General features: G+C 37.7%; 1 protein-coding gene across 1 annotated transcript in view; it reads right to left on the bottom strand.

The window, feature by feature from the left end:
* The window catches only part of LOC124711924 (fibronectin type 3 and ankyrin repeat domains protein 1-like), a 117217-nt gene that overhangs the window by 50222 nt on the left and 52087 nt on the right, over positions 1-14908 (bottom strand). Inside the window, exon 3 of the mRNA XM_047242181.1 lies at positions 11210-11344. Coding sequence (XP_047098137.1) covers positions 11210-11344 — 135 coding nt within the window. The remainder of the gene's footprint in view (positions 1-11209; positions 11345-14908) is intronic.

The following is a 14908-nucleotide window of genomic DNA, read 5'->3' as shown; positions in this document are numbered from 1 at the left end:
AATATACCAAGGAGACTCATTAAATCCTTTCTGGTTCTGCCTTGCTCTGAACCCACTATCCAACATGCTAAATAATACAAATTATGGATACAATATTACTGGAACATACCCACACAAAAATCACACATCTGCTATACATGGATGATCTAAAACTACTGGCAGCAACAAATCAACAACTCAACCAATTACTAAAGATAACAGAAGTATTCAGCAATGATATAAATATGGCTTTTGGAACAGACAAATGTATGAAAAATAGCATAGTCAAGGGAAAACACACTAAACAAGAAGATTACATATTGGATAACCACAACGACTGCATAGAAGCGATGGAAAAAACAGATGCCTATAAATATCTAGGATACAGACAAAAAATAGGAATAGATAATACAAATATTAAAGAAGAACTAAAAGAAAAATATAGACAAAGACTAACAAAAATACTGAAAACAGAATTGACAGCAAGAAACAAGACAAAAGCTATAAATACTTATGCTATACCAATATTGACCTACTCATTTGGAGTAGTGAAATGGAGTAACACAGACCTAGAAGCACTCAATACACTTACACGATCACAATGCCACAAATATAGAATACATCACATACATTCAGCAATTGAAAGATTCACATTAAGCAGAAAGGAAGGAGGAAGGGGATTTATCGACATAAAAAAACCTACATTATGGACAGGTAGACAATTTAAGAAAATTCTTTCTAGAAAGAGCAGAAACTAGCAAAATACACAAAGCAATCACTCATATGAATACATCAGCTACACCACTGCAATTTCATAACCACTTCTACAACCCTTTAGATCACATAACATCAACAGATACGAAGAAAGTAAATTGGAAAAAGAAAACACTACATGGCAAGCACCCGTATCATCTAACACAGCCACACATCGATCAAGACGCATCCAACACATGGCTAAGAAAAGGCAATATATACAGTGAGACGGAAGGATTCATGATTGCAATACAGGATCAAACAATAAACACCAGATATTACAGCAAGCATATTATTAAAGATCCCAATACCACAACAGATAAATGCAGACTTTGCAAACAACAAATAGAAACAGTAGATCACATCACAAGCAGATGTACAATACTAGCAAATACAGAATACACCAGAAGACATGACAATGTAGCAAAAATAATACATCAACAACTTGCCATACAACATGAACTAATAAAACAACACATTCCCACATACAAGTATGCACCACAAAATGTACTGGAGAATGATGAATACAAATTATACTGGAACAGAACCATTATAACAGATAAAACACCACCACATAACAAACCTGACATCATACTCACCAATAAAAAGAAAAAAATTAACACAACTAATCAAAATATCCATACCCAATACAACAAATATACAGAAGAAAACAGGAGAAAAAATTGAAAAATACGTACATCTGGCTGAGGAAGTCAAGGGTATGTGGCATCAGAATAAAGTTGACATTATACCAATTATACTATCAACTATAGGAGTCATACCACACAATATCCACCAGTACATCAACGCAATACAGCTACATCCAAACGTATATATACGACTAAAGAAATCTGTTACTGATATATATTCAATTACCCAAAAGAAATGCAATGTAACATATACTGTACAGTTAAAAGGAAGTCACGCTTGATCAAGGTCCATGTCACTTTCCATTTTTAACAAGACATAATGTCTGAGAAAGGAAAGAAATAATATTAATCTCATACTTTTTTTGCAGATGATGCGGTTATCTATAATACAGTACTGTCTAACTAAAGCTGCACAAATAATCAGTCATAAATCGATACGATTTCAAAGTGGTGCAAAGATTGGCAACTTTCTTTAAATGTTCAGAACTGTAATACTGTGTACTTCACAAAATGAAAAGCATAGGATAATGCGACTACACTATCAACAAGTGACAGAACTGCTCAACTCATCCAAATACCTGAGTTAACAATGTGTAGGCATGTGAAATGGAACAACATGGCTCAGTTGTTACGTAAAGCATGTGGCAGACTTCAGTTCATTGGTAGAATACTACATTAATCCAATCAGAATGCCTATTAGATATTCATGCTACCTATCAAAGAATGCTGCTCCAGTGCATGGGATGGATACCAAATAGGATTAAGAGGGTATATTGTAACATTTTTTGGATGACAAGACACAGTGTGGTATTGAGTGGCAAGGCTCACATGTCTCTCCAATCAGTTAACTTACATGTTGTGTGTAGCCGATCCTTTTCTCTGGGTAATCAGCTACGTCGATCTCCCAAAAGCTGCTTCTTTGAAGACTATAGCTGGTTAAAGGAATTTATTAAACTACTACTCTAGTCTTGAAATAATTTGGGTACTCGTAGAATACTTTTCAGTTCAATCACTTTATATTTTGAACTTTCACAGACAATAACTTCTGCAAGCTAACTTAGTCCTTAAACATTAGACTCATTTACACGCATTCAAATAGCATACATGTGTATTGCTTCATTCATAGCCAAGACATGAAGTAGTTCAAAAGTCTCTAGTCTCAAGAGAGTCCAATACGTGAATGTACATAGAATCTATATTCAATTGTTCATTAGTCTTTTTACAATCAACACAGAATACTACATAAACTTTTCTTGTTCTTCTCTACCCATACAAAGAAACTCTGTGGACCGTACAGCAGGTACCTGTCTGCTACCGTTCGGCCGCTGGGTCCATCTTTTTCTCTTAACTGTTTTTTTGACCTGCACATACAAATAGGTGGTGCACAGTAGGGCATATCCATTTCTCCCACTTATCTCTAAAATAATGCATGTTCAAAATGGTGGAAGGCCAAGTGGTTCTAGAATTTGCTCCAAAATTCTAGAAACTGTACATATTCCCCCCTTAAATTGAACACACAATATTTTATATGACCATTATGTAAATTTATATCACATACTATTCTAACAGTACACATACCAACATAGCTCTTTGTACTCATTTAGAATGAACTCTAGCTAATCTTTCATTCATTCTACTCTCACTATTTTGACATCAAACTCTAATATTCAATGGTGACCTGGTGAGTTTTCCTAATATTTAGGATTCGTTAGGAAACTCTCTCAATTTCCAATTGCAAACTCCAGGTGTTCACGACACTTGAGTACTTTATTCTAAATCTTTGTACTGCTTCTTTGGTATGCAATGGTCTCATTATTTATAAGCTTTTTATAGTCTGGAGGAACTCTGGGCAAAATAAAAGTGTTCCTATTGACACTCAAACATAATAATGCTATTGAAGTATAGAATTCATACTTACCAGAATAATTTCTACAAAATTTTGTGACTTTTGTCACAATGCTGCCCATTCCCCTCTAGAAACAGTACCTATACCTCTCATACGGGACGATCCTATGAGTACCCTTTCTCCTTCTGTTTTGGTAGGTATGCCCCATTTTTAAAGCCCATTTTCCTATGGTACAGGTCAATCCCCTTCTTGGTACCCCTGTCCACACAGTATAGGTCAGCCTTTCTTAGGTCTGCCTATCTGCCATTTTCATCCAGTACATGCTGGGTGTGCCTCCCCCTTGTCCTCCTCGAGTAGGTCTCATGGTTCATTGCCCTAGTATACACCTTTGTGTACACTATATACTTAAATATTACCTGGTAAAATTAAAATAGACATCACACTTCATGCTAGCTTTTTCATACTTGTCTTTTATGCCCTAGAGTCCTCCATTACTCATCCACTTCTACATTTCCGGTATCTATTTCATCCCTACATACATGGTTATAAGAGTCCCACTATCCTACAAGTCATCAGAATATTTGTTAGACTGACCTCTCTGGCTTATGATCTCTTTCCTTATTCATGCTTCCTCCTTAGGTATATTCGATGTAAAATTATCATAGTTTTTATATCCTTATGTACCTATGCAATATAGAATCATCCTTGTTCTTATACATGTATTTCCTATATATGCATATTAATAAATATCTACATGATAGTTTTTCCAAGTAACTAGGCAATGTAGAACCATCACAATAATCAACCATAAGTGCATATTTCTCTATGTGCACATTCTTTCCCCCTACAACACTTGACAGTTTTCACATCCATTTAATCTGTACTTTCATTGTTCAAGTCTTTGTTTTATGGTGTGTTTATGTGGAAGTGTATTTGTGTAGCCTGATTCTTCAGCCTACTTATATGAAATAAGTTGAAGGTTTCTTGAAACCACAGAAAATATGAAGGACCTCATCTCCGGTACTTGAGTGAGAAGCTGGAGAAAGTATAATGCTAAATGTCTCCTACAGAATGGACATTCTCACCTTTGAAGTCCCCAAAGAAAAATCTTAGAAACCCCTATGGAACGGCAAATGGTGAAGAACCAGTCACACTTACCTGTGAGGGTTGTCCGACAGGTATGGTGTGTGTTTAGTGTTAGTCATGCTTGTACTTGCACTACCCACCCCTTCCAAAACTAATATAAACCCTACCCTATACATCAGATCTCATAAAAGTTATAAAATGTTCTATAAAAGATAGACAATTATACACCGCCATAACATAGTCATTTGAAACTTCCTGGCAGATTAAAACTGTGTGCCAGACTGAATCACGAACTCAGGACCTGTGACTTTTGCAGGCAAGTGCTCTACCATCTGAGCTACCCAAGCATGACTCTCACCCCATTCTCACAGATTTACTTCCACCAGTACCTCGTCTCCTACTTTCCAAACTTCAGGGAAGCTCTCTTACAAACCTTGCAGAACCAGCACTCCTGGAAGAAAGGAGAAAGGTTCGCAGGAGAGCTTCTGTGAAGTTTGGAAAGTAGGAGATGAGGTACTGGTGGAAGTAAAGCTGTGATGACAGGGCGTGAGTCACGCTTGGGTAGCTCACATGATAGAGCACTTCCCTGCGAAAGGTAAAGGTCCCGAGTTTGAGTCTCAGTCCGGCATGCAGTTTTAATCTGCCAGGAAGTTTCATATCAGCGCACACTCCGCTGCAGAGTGAAAATCTCATTCTGGAAACAGTCATTTAGTCATTCAGTTTATACTATACTTTTATACACACTTAACATCCTCTCTTCAGTTTATGTTGTCTTAACATCACTCAGTTTCAATAGTACCATCATATTATACTTTCCACCAATATAACATTCTATTCATTTCACTTCATGTCTAGAGATCTCTGTTCATCCGTGATCCTCTTAAATTGGTCTCTATCTTGTAGTCATATCCGGTTTCCTACATACTAAAATTATAGGATAGTTTAAGAATTCAAGAAGAGATTACAGAATAGTTTAAGATTTGAAGGAAATTCGGTGCAGGAAAAATTGCACAGAAGAAACACTGAAAACAACTAGGGATCCAACAGTCGTTACTCTGCCTGTTAACACAGAATGTTAACATCCCTGGGAGACAGATGTGACTCCGCCCACATCCCATGGATCTGACCTTAACCTCACTTGAGAAAGTGCAAATCAGTACTTCTCGTTAAATTTTGCATAGAGTCTCCCCATGACAAAATCACCACTTTACTAGGTAACATAACATCAGGCAAAATTATTCTGTGTTCTACTCTATCCTGGATAAGTTTGAGTCCTTTCAACAAGTCATCTATAACCTTGCTGGTATTACTAAGTTTGGAAGAAGTAATAGTCTAAACATTTCTGGAGGTTACTCACGTGGCAATCCCTATATCATATCATTTCTTCAAATGGTTCTGCCAAACTACTTACATTTATAATGTCAAAGTTTACTATTTTTTGATTTGAAATTTTGTTCTACATTATTTACTCGTGAACTGACAGCTAGTGTAGTAACAGCTCTTATACTAACACCCGGAATTCTGTTTTACAGAATTAACTTCAATATTACACATTCTACAAGATCCTAATTTTCCATTAAATTCAGACTCTACACTATTACATTTACCTTCAATATCAAATTCAAGTTTATTTGCCAAATCCTGAAATTGGCTATTCTGTGTCTGACAAAAGTCAGTGAACAGCTGATTGACATGACTACTTAAAGAGCAAGTTAATTCACCTTTCAAATCTATATTAAAATTTTCCACCTTAGTGGTTAAAATATCAAATTCAGTCTTCAAATTTCCCGTACCTTCATGCAACTGGCTAAATTCCTTATTTTGTTCACCTACTTTTGCACTTAACAATCCTAAAGTCTTATTCTGAACGTCCAATTTATTATTTACTTGAATATTCATTGTGTCTATTTCTGTACTTAAATTAGCACACTGTGCATCTAGCTTTTCACTTCAAGTTACACTTTGTGCCTCTAGTTTTTCACTTAAATTTGCACTCAATTCACCTCTCAAGGAAGCATTTAAATTTTTACTTCGAATAGTAATTTGAGCATTTGACTCTGTGCTTACTGATTCCTACTTTAGACTTAGTTTTTTGATTAAATTTGCTACTTCAACCCAGTCTGGTGTTTTCTTAATCACTGTCATAGCCATGGCTGGTTCTGCTAGTTGCTGTTCTTGATGCGTAACTTTATTGATTTTAGAACTAGTAATCATCTAAAAGAAAATTCATCGCTGAGTACAATAACTACACTAACAGTTTATCATTCAACAGTTCCTTCAGCTTTACCAAACAATTATTGTTTTTCACTCATCCTGCATAGAGTTCTAGCTGCGTTGGTGAGCAGATGTGTAATCAGTGCCAGTGGACAGCACTGGCACCGACGGCGTCGAATGTTGGTTTCAGCATAGTCGTCGGTGAGTGGACTTGGAGTCAGCACTGGTGAGCAGCAGCTGGTGCAGTCGGTGTCTGTGGCTGGTTACTGCGTCAGCATCGGCGCAATGTACGTATGTGAAAACTACTGCTCTCCACACCCAATCTTCTTAGTCGAAAAGTTGAGTTGTTCTCTCCTTTCTTTTTTTTGCTCACTATTATTTTCTCATGTCTTTTACTGCATTGCACTCACAACTTTCTTCAATTGGTTTATTGGACTCAATACAATTACTGGAAACAGTTCTCATATCTTGTTAGGCCTGTTTGTTATGGCAACTCCTAATATCTTCTTCCCGTTTCTGTCTTGAAATTCCCATTTTCTTTGGGTCCTGTCACTTGGGTTGCCACATTCTAATGCTTTTTGGCAACAGAAAATAATATCTTCTAATTTCTGTAATCTATTGAGCACATATATGAACTTTAGTGTCGGCATAATATATTAACTATGTACAAGAACTGCTATGCGGAACAAAATTCTCTTCTTAGCCATATATATATCTTCATTGTCTCACTTGTATCTCAAGCTTTATAAATAATTAAGTACATTGAGACATAAGACATGTGTCTTGACTTCTCCGAGTCCAAGATGTGAGAGTCAGTTTAAAAGTCTCTAGCGAGTCCAATACGTGAATGTACACAGAAATCTATATTAAATTGTTCATTAGTCTTTTTACAATCAACACAGACACTAAAGAGCACAGAATACTACATAAACTTTTCTTGTTCTTCTCTACCCGTACACAGAAACACTGTGGGCCATACAGCAGGTACTTGTCTGCCACCGTTCGGCCGCCGGGTCCATCTTTTTCTCTTAACGGTTTTTTTGACCTGCACATACAAATAGGTGATGTGCAGTAGGGCATATTCGTTTCTCCCACTCACCTCTAAAATATCGGTTGTTCGAAATGGTGGAATGCCAAGTGGTTCTAGAATTTGCTCAAATTCTCGAAGCACTACAATATTGAATGTGTGCAGTGGGAACGCAAAGCAAATGGTCACAGGTTTGTTTGACCCATAAAATTTTATTGGTACAGCTGACCAGCATCTTCAGGTGCAATGAACACACTACTGAGCTATGACTGATACCAGTTTGAAGGATGAGGACCAGTTTGAAGGATGAGGTCCCAATGAGAAATGACTCCCTGAACCATATTCAAAGACTGGTGAGGAAACCAGAATGTCACCAAGATGGTCACAGGCATGAAGGGCCGCAGAAGTAGTTTTGATCAACAGCAAAATCAATTTTATTAAAAAAAATTGTTCAGTGACTGAACATGTCCCTGCCAGTCTCAGTGCAGGCCAGGTGGTGGAGAAAGTGTTTCACCCCAAGCCGGTGAGCCTTGCCCTCTTCCCACAGTCTAGCCAGGGAAGGGAAGGCTGCACAGTCATAATAATCAGCATTAAGTGACCTGTTAGCAACTAAAGGGATCACCATGGAAGAACTGCGTGTTTTTTTTTTTTTTTTTTTTTTTTTTGGAGCTTAATATGTTTCATACGAATCCTGATACCACCCAGTCCAATCAGGTGCTCTCCCCATGCGCACCATCTAGCCATAGCAAAGACCATCTGTCACGGTGGCCATTGCCGGGAGTTCCAATGCTCCAAAATGACAAGCAATCAATCCTAGGCAAACATGGGGAGGCAACAGCTCATTTATCAGAAGTGTAATCCCTTTGTTGTCAAGGGGCTCAGCCGGATGGGTACTTAACAGCCCCACCACACAGACTGGCTACTGGCTCCATGTGCTGGTGACTTAGTGAGGGAGGGGGGAGGGGCTATGGCAGAGGATGAAGAGGGGGCGGGGGGGGGGGGGGAGGAAGGGGGGAGGAGAGGAATCCATAGCATAGATGCTAGGGAGGGAATTCTTCCCCAAATGACTAGCACTATAGAGAGAAAATTTATTTAGAAGTGGAGGTCAAATCCCAGAGGAGGACCAAAAATGCTAAAAAGGAAGGATGAAAAGGAAAGGGTGAGAAACAAAAACCAGAAGTAATACAAGAAACCAGATGGATAGGCAGGTTGGCATAAGTAAGAACACAGAGAGGGGACAGAGTGGAAGGAGCAAGGACAGGGAGGGAGGGACAAGAGAGGAACTGCACAGTCCAGGTAGGCAAAATGGACTGCAATAGCTCGGGGCCCCATGTGCACCACACACAAACTCCCGAAAGAACCATGAGCCCTCTTTGGGGACAATAATACCTACAGCCATCATTTTAACTTGTATTGTTGATACCAATGATAAGTGTTACTGAATGGAACACTATTTCTTTAGCATAAAATTATAAGGAGAAAGTTGCAGAAGTCTTACAGTAAATCATCAAAAAGTTCAAAGAATTCACTTTTTCTAAAATCAAGTTGTTCATTCAATAGCAAAATAGGTTTATTTTAAAAGGTGGATAAATTTCAATCTCCCCAAGGGTATTAAGTAGTAACACCTTACGTATATGATGATGAATTCTCAAGGTACTGTCAGTGGAATCTTTTGAATGCTTATCCTACATCAGATATTGACTGAACAGTAATTTTTTTACAAGAGGTGCCTACTATAGTTTCCTTAAACCACAAAGGAAGATTTCATTCAAATGCCCACAGAGGGCAATCTACACACAACAACACTCAAATCATGTCTTATTTCATTTCCTTACTTTAAATTAATTATGTAGAATTTGTTGAGAACCTTTATGCACATAATTCTTGTATATATTTGTATGTCTATTTTGTTGTAAATTCAACTACACCATTCAATGTAACATACGTCATGTAGGAAATATGTGATTGGTTGTCGATGATATAATGCTGTATGTGAAGGGCAAAGCTTACAGCATATATTTTTGAGTAATACTGCCTTATTCAGATATTGACATCCATGCTCTTACGGATATTGCTCCATCCACTGACACCATCTGTCATCACGTATATGTTATTATTGTATTTTTATTTTACATATTTTCACTTAAATTATCCTCTCTTTGCACAGAAACCCCTCTGAATACAAATTACTATTGTGCTGTAGTGCTTATTATGTGAAGAGGGTCTGAATAATGGACTGGAACCAGTAGCCAAATAAACATCTTTTGCAATTAAGACAGTTTTACTGTATTTTAACATTTTATTCATATCACTGTTTATGCTCCATTGATAGAATGCTTTCTAAAATTTTACAAAGTTCAGTGTTACAATCTTCCACAGGGAAACAATCAAATACCAAGTTCAGAATTGGAGTCTTTCATATTCCATCTTAGTAAAAGTATGATCATTGAGGAACTAAACAGATGTTTTTTATCTGCTAACTGATTCCACGTATTAGTAACTCTTCACAGTATTCTTGACCAAATCCGTTTACAAAATTTTATTTTTGAATCCAATAAACAATCCCTATATTGCTCTCCTTTTGCTTTTTTTGGTTTTGTTCACTTATCTATCGATATGACTGGCTTCACTTAAATCTTTGCATTCATAGCAACTTTGTAACACAACTACTAAACTGCAGTGGGTCTTTCTTATCCACATACTACTTGGATGTATGAGGACAATGCATCTATGTCACCCAAGACTGTACTTTTTTTTGTATAAATTGTGTAATGATTTGCAACATTCCTGTTGATTCTCACAACCTATGCTGTCTACAACTTTTGGAACTAATTTACGGAACAGATCTTACCTTCAAATAAAATAAAATATTTCAAGCAAACAAGAAACAATTAAATATTTTTTAGAGAAACATTTTATGTGCATCTGAATGAAACTAACATTTACAGCAAATGAGATGTCTATGGAGAATTTGAAGTTTAATGTTTAACTAAAGATCTTAGAATTTTTGAAGAGCACTGGAGGATATTTATCTTGAGGATTATGTAGATTTCTGGACAAAACATTGGCCACTGTCTTCTTAAAAAAAAAAAAAAAATAATCCCTGGTCACTTTCAAGATTCTTCTTAATCACCACCACCACCACCACCACCACCACCACCACCACCACCATCACGATCACCATCATCCATAAACTAGACCTCACAATGGTCAATCTGTTTAGCCATGAAAGTTCAGACAAAAATCTATTGTGTATTTTCTGAGAAATCTTGTTTCCACTCCACTCAAACATTTGAGCAATAACATTGTATTTCTGTAATACACATACCCAAAAATAGGTTGGTAACTGCAGTAGGACATTGCTAGTCATTCCTTGGATAATGCATAGTCAATAAAACACTACACATATTGTAATCTTTTGTGAATACAATATGCAGAATACAGATCACAGTCAATGATTTCACAGCCTTGGCTACACATTAGCACCATAGTACATTTGTATTTGTGTAGTAAATGCTTTGCAGTAAATCAAAATAATTGTTTGGCCTGATGCTGAAATTCACCACAATCTCTATACATATTATCTATCAGACTTTTCCACAGCATGCACAACACAGAACTTTATCACAAAGGTAAAGACAAAACCATTCTCACCTCATCTCCACATAAGCTTACAAGATCACGGGATACTTTATCAAAGTCCCGTTGGAGCCAAGGCAGTATTTTCTGAAGTGACTCATCATTGGCTTCAGAAACCAGATTTGAAGCAAATTTAAAACCAGCACCTTTCTTGAAAAATAGAAAAAGATGCAAATACATCATTACATCATTGGTCAGTAACTATTACAGTCATAAGTGTAAATAATAAGCTTTCACATAATAGGAAATCCAAGATGGGATAATGACAGTATTATGAGGAGGATAGATTGCTAATCATCATATAGAGGCCACTGTGAGCAACTGCACATGATAGTAGAAGCAACCTGAGTTGTGAGGGTAAGGAGGTGACTCAGTCAGGGAGTGGGAGGGATAACAGAGTAGGGGTGGGAGATGATAAAGCACCACTTGTAGGGGCATGCTGGTACTTGGTGAGGGCAGAATACAGCAGGGCAGCTAGGTCTAATTGGAAGGTTAACAGATGGGGGCAGGAGGAGGAGGATGTGGAAAACGAGAGAAGTAGATGAAGAAGGAAAGGGGGCTGTGGGGGTATTGGTGGAATATAAGGCTGTGTAATGCTGCAATGGCAGCACGGAAGGGGATGGGTGAGTGGAGGACAGGGACAAATGAAGGCTGAAGCCAGGGGGTTGCCAGGAAATAGGATATACTTTTCTGAACTGTGCAAGTGCGAACTCTCTCTACAATATATACAACATTTCTGGAACCCCCCCTGGCCTTAATTTTCGTTATTCCCTATTCTTCACCCACCTACCACCTACCACGTACCCCCTACCCTTCTCCAGTTCCAGCACTACACAAGCTTCTATCCCACCAACACACCCACAGTCCCCCCCCCCCCCCCCCCCACTTCTCTCCTTTTTCATGCCCTCCCATGTAACCTACTGACTGCTTCTAGCTGCCCACCCTGTCCCCATTATGTCCCTGCAAGCTCTTGCTGGCTCCCAACTCTAACCTACCTTGCTATCCCTCCCCCCTTCTCACCTTAGTCTCCTCCTTACCCCCACCACCGAGATTGATTCTCCCCTCATGCACAGTTGCTCACAGTATGGCCTCAGTGGCCAGAGACAGACCTTTCGACCAAAAGCTTGTATGTTTAGCAGTCTTTTTGTTGTTCCTGTCTATGAATCATCCTCTCTATGGGGAGCAGCAATCTATCTTTCTTAATACTGACAAAATTTCACTTAATTTTTTTAAGGCTGTAAAAAATTGCTCTAGAGATTGTGTATGGAATAATGTGATGAAAAGAGAATTTGTAACATCAGAAACCACAAGTGAATATAAAACCAAACATGGCAGTCCTCCTATATAACTGAGCATATCTGTATTGCATAGTGTAACTAAATTTTTAGAGATACAACTCGGTCCTTAATTACTTTGAGTACAAGGTATTTACATACTGTTTCCATCACTAGGGTCACATATCTTTGTATTGTATACAGTTAAGCTTCATCAAATACAAAATTTAGTAATTTCAGGAATATAAAATTATGATAGTGAGGGAATAAGATATAGTTGTAGGTAAACAACTAGAATTCTCTCAGATACAGATTTATTAGCACTTCGCTTCTACACAGGTACAATTCCAGAGGCTAACTGCCGTTAGTGGCCAACATCCTCCCAAAGCCCTCTCCTCAAAGATAGCACACTTATACACTGACCAAATATCGATATTTATGGCACTCTACGGCACAATAGCATTATATGAACTCCACCTTCAGCTGAACAGAAAGCATACAGTCCACTACAAAATTACTTTATTCCTTGTATTTGTGAAAAACAAAATAGTGGCAGTTTTTCATAAGCGCAATCACAGCCAAACATCATAGAGATTATTCATACAGTATAATGTAGTACCACACAAGAAGGTATACTAAGTACCAGAATTTTGATCTCATAATTTCAACTCCTGAAGTAGTTAATAAAAGGCAAGTCTTCTTTCCATACTATATACCATTTAGGCTTTGTTCAGAGACTGCTAATCCAATAGCTCCAATCTCAGCAATAGTTACAGCCACTCGCTCAATGAAAAATCTGTACCAGAATACACCAAAGTGCCTTGGGTCACACCAATACTCAGAAAAGGAGATAGGAGTAATCCACTGAATTACATACCCAAATCACTGACATTTATTTGTAATGGGATTTTGGAACATGCCTGTTCCAAAACTATGAATTACTCTAAACACTACTGACAAAGAGTCCATATAGACTCAGAAAATATTCTTGTGAAACTCATCTAACTCTTGTCATGAAGTAATCAGTGCTACTGATGGGGTGGTGGTGGTGGGGGGGGGGGGGGGGGGGGGTGAATCTCAAATTGATTCCATATTTCTATGCATCCAGAAGGCTTTGACATTGTTCCTCACAAGTGGCCTCTAACCAAATTGTATGTTCATCGAGTATCATCTTAGCTGTGTGACCGGATTCATAACTTCCTGTCAGAAAGGTTACAGTTCATAGTAATCAATGGAAAGTCTTTCTGTACATATAAAGAATTTGTGTGACAATTTGTGGATCCCTGTCAAATTGTTTTGAGATAATGCTATCATTTACCAACTGAGAAAGTCATCAGAAGATCAAAACCAACTGCACAATTACTTAGACAAGATATCTGTATGGAGCAAAAAGGGGCAATTGACTAAATAATGAAATGTGCGAGGTCATCCGCATCAGTACTAGAAGAAATCCATTAAATTTTGGTTATACAATAAATCAAAAAAATCTAAAGGGTGCCAACTCAGCCAACTACCTGGAGATTACAATTAGGAACAACTTAAATTGGAACGATCACATTGAAAACGTTGTGGGGGAGGGAAACCAAAGATCATATTTTATTGGGAGAACATGCAAAAAATATATTAAAGAGAGTGCTTGCACCTCTTCTGGTGTATCACTGCACATTGTGGCATATTTACCTGATAGGATTGATGAACATCAGTAAAGTTCAAAAAGGGTAGCTCATTTTGTATCATTGCAAAATGGGAGAGGAGTGTCATGGATACAATATGAGAGTTCTGGTGGCAATCATTAAAACAAAGGCACTGTTTGTTGCAGCGAAATCTTTTCACAAAACTTTGGCCACCAACTTCCTCCTCTCAACATGAAAATGTTTTGTTGATGCCCACCTGTATAAGGAGAAATGATCATCATAAGAGGAATCAGAGCTTGCATGGAAAGATTTAAGGGTTCATTTTTGCTGCACAATTTTTGAAAGTAGACCATTAGAGAAAAAGTCTGAAGGCAGTTTGAGGAACCTTCTCCAGGCACTTAAGTATGAACTGCTGAGTAGTCACGTAGACAAAGAAGTTAACAGAACATGTTGCACAAGTTACTTATCCTGCATACAAAGCTTATATCAGTCCTATGACATCCTTATATTGTATGCTGGTGATTAAATATTTTCTAGGCATCACCAAAAATATTAGTCTCACCAATCCCAAAAAGAATAACCAGATTTAACACTAACTCGTTTGTAAGTACACATTTGTTAGTACTTTCCAGGAAGGGAAAATTTATACAGAGTTGTTGAATCCACAATTTGAGTGACATTACTAATTCAAAATGTAGCAACTGTCATGTTCATGGATGAGCTTTAAGACCTAGTGTAGAGTGTTGTCCGTGATAACTGTGTTTAGCAAATTAACTGTAAATATTTTTTTAGCTCCAAACAGTGTA

The sequence above is a fragment of the Schistocerca piceifrons genome, chromosome 8 (genome assembly GCF_021461385.2).
Source record: "Schistocerca piceifrons isolate TAMUIC-IGC-003096 chromosome 8, iqSchPice1.1, whole genome shotgun sequence".
NCBI lineage: Eukaryota > Metazoa > Arthropoda > Insecta > Orthoptera > Acrididae > Schistocerca > Schistocerca piceifrons.
Note: the sequence above shows the minus strand (reverse complement) of the source record. Positions and strands in the feature narration are given on the sequence as shown.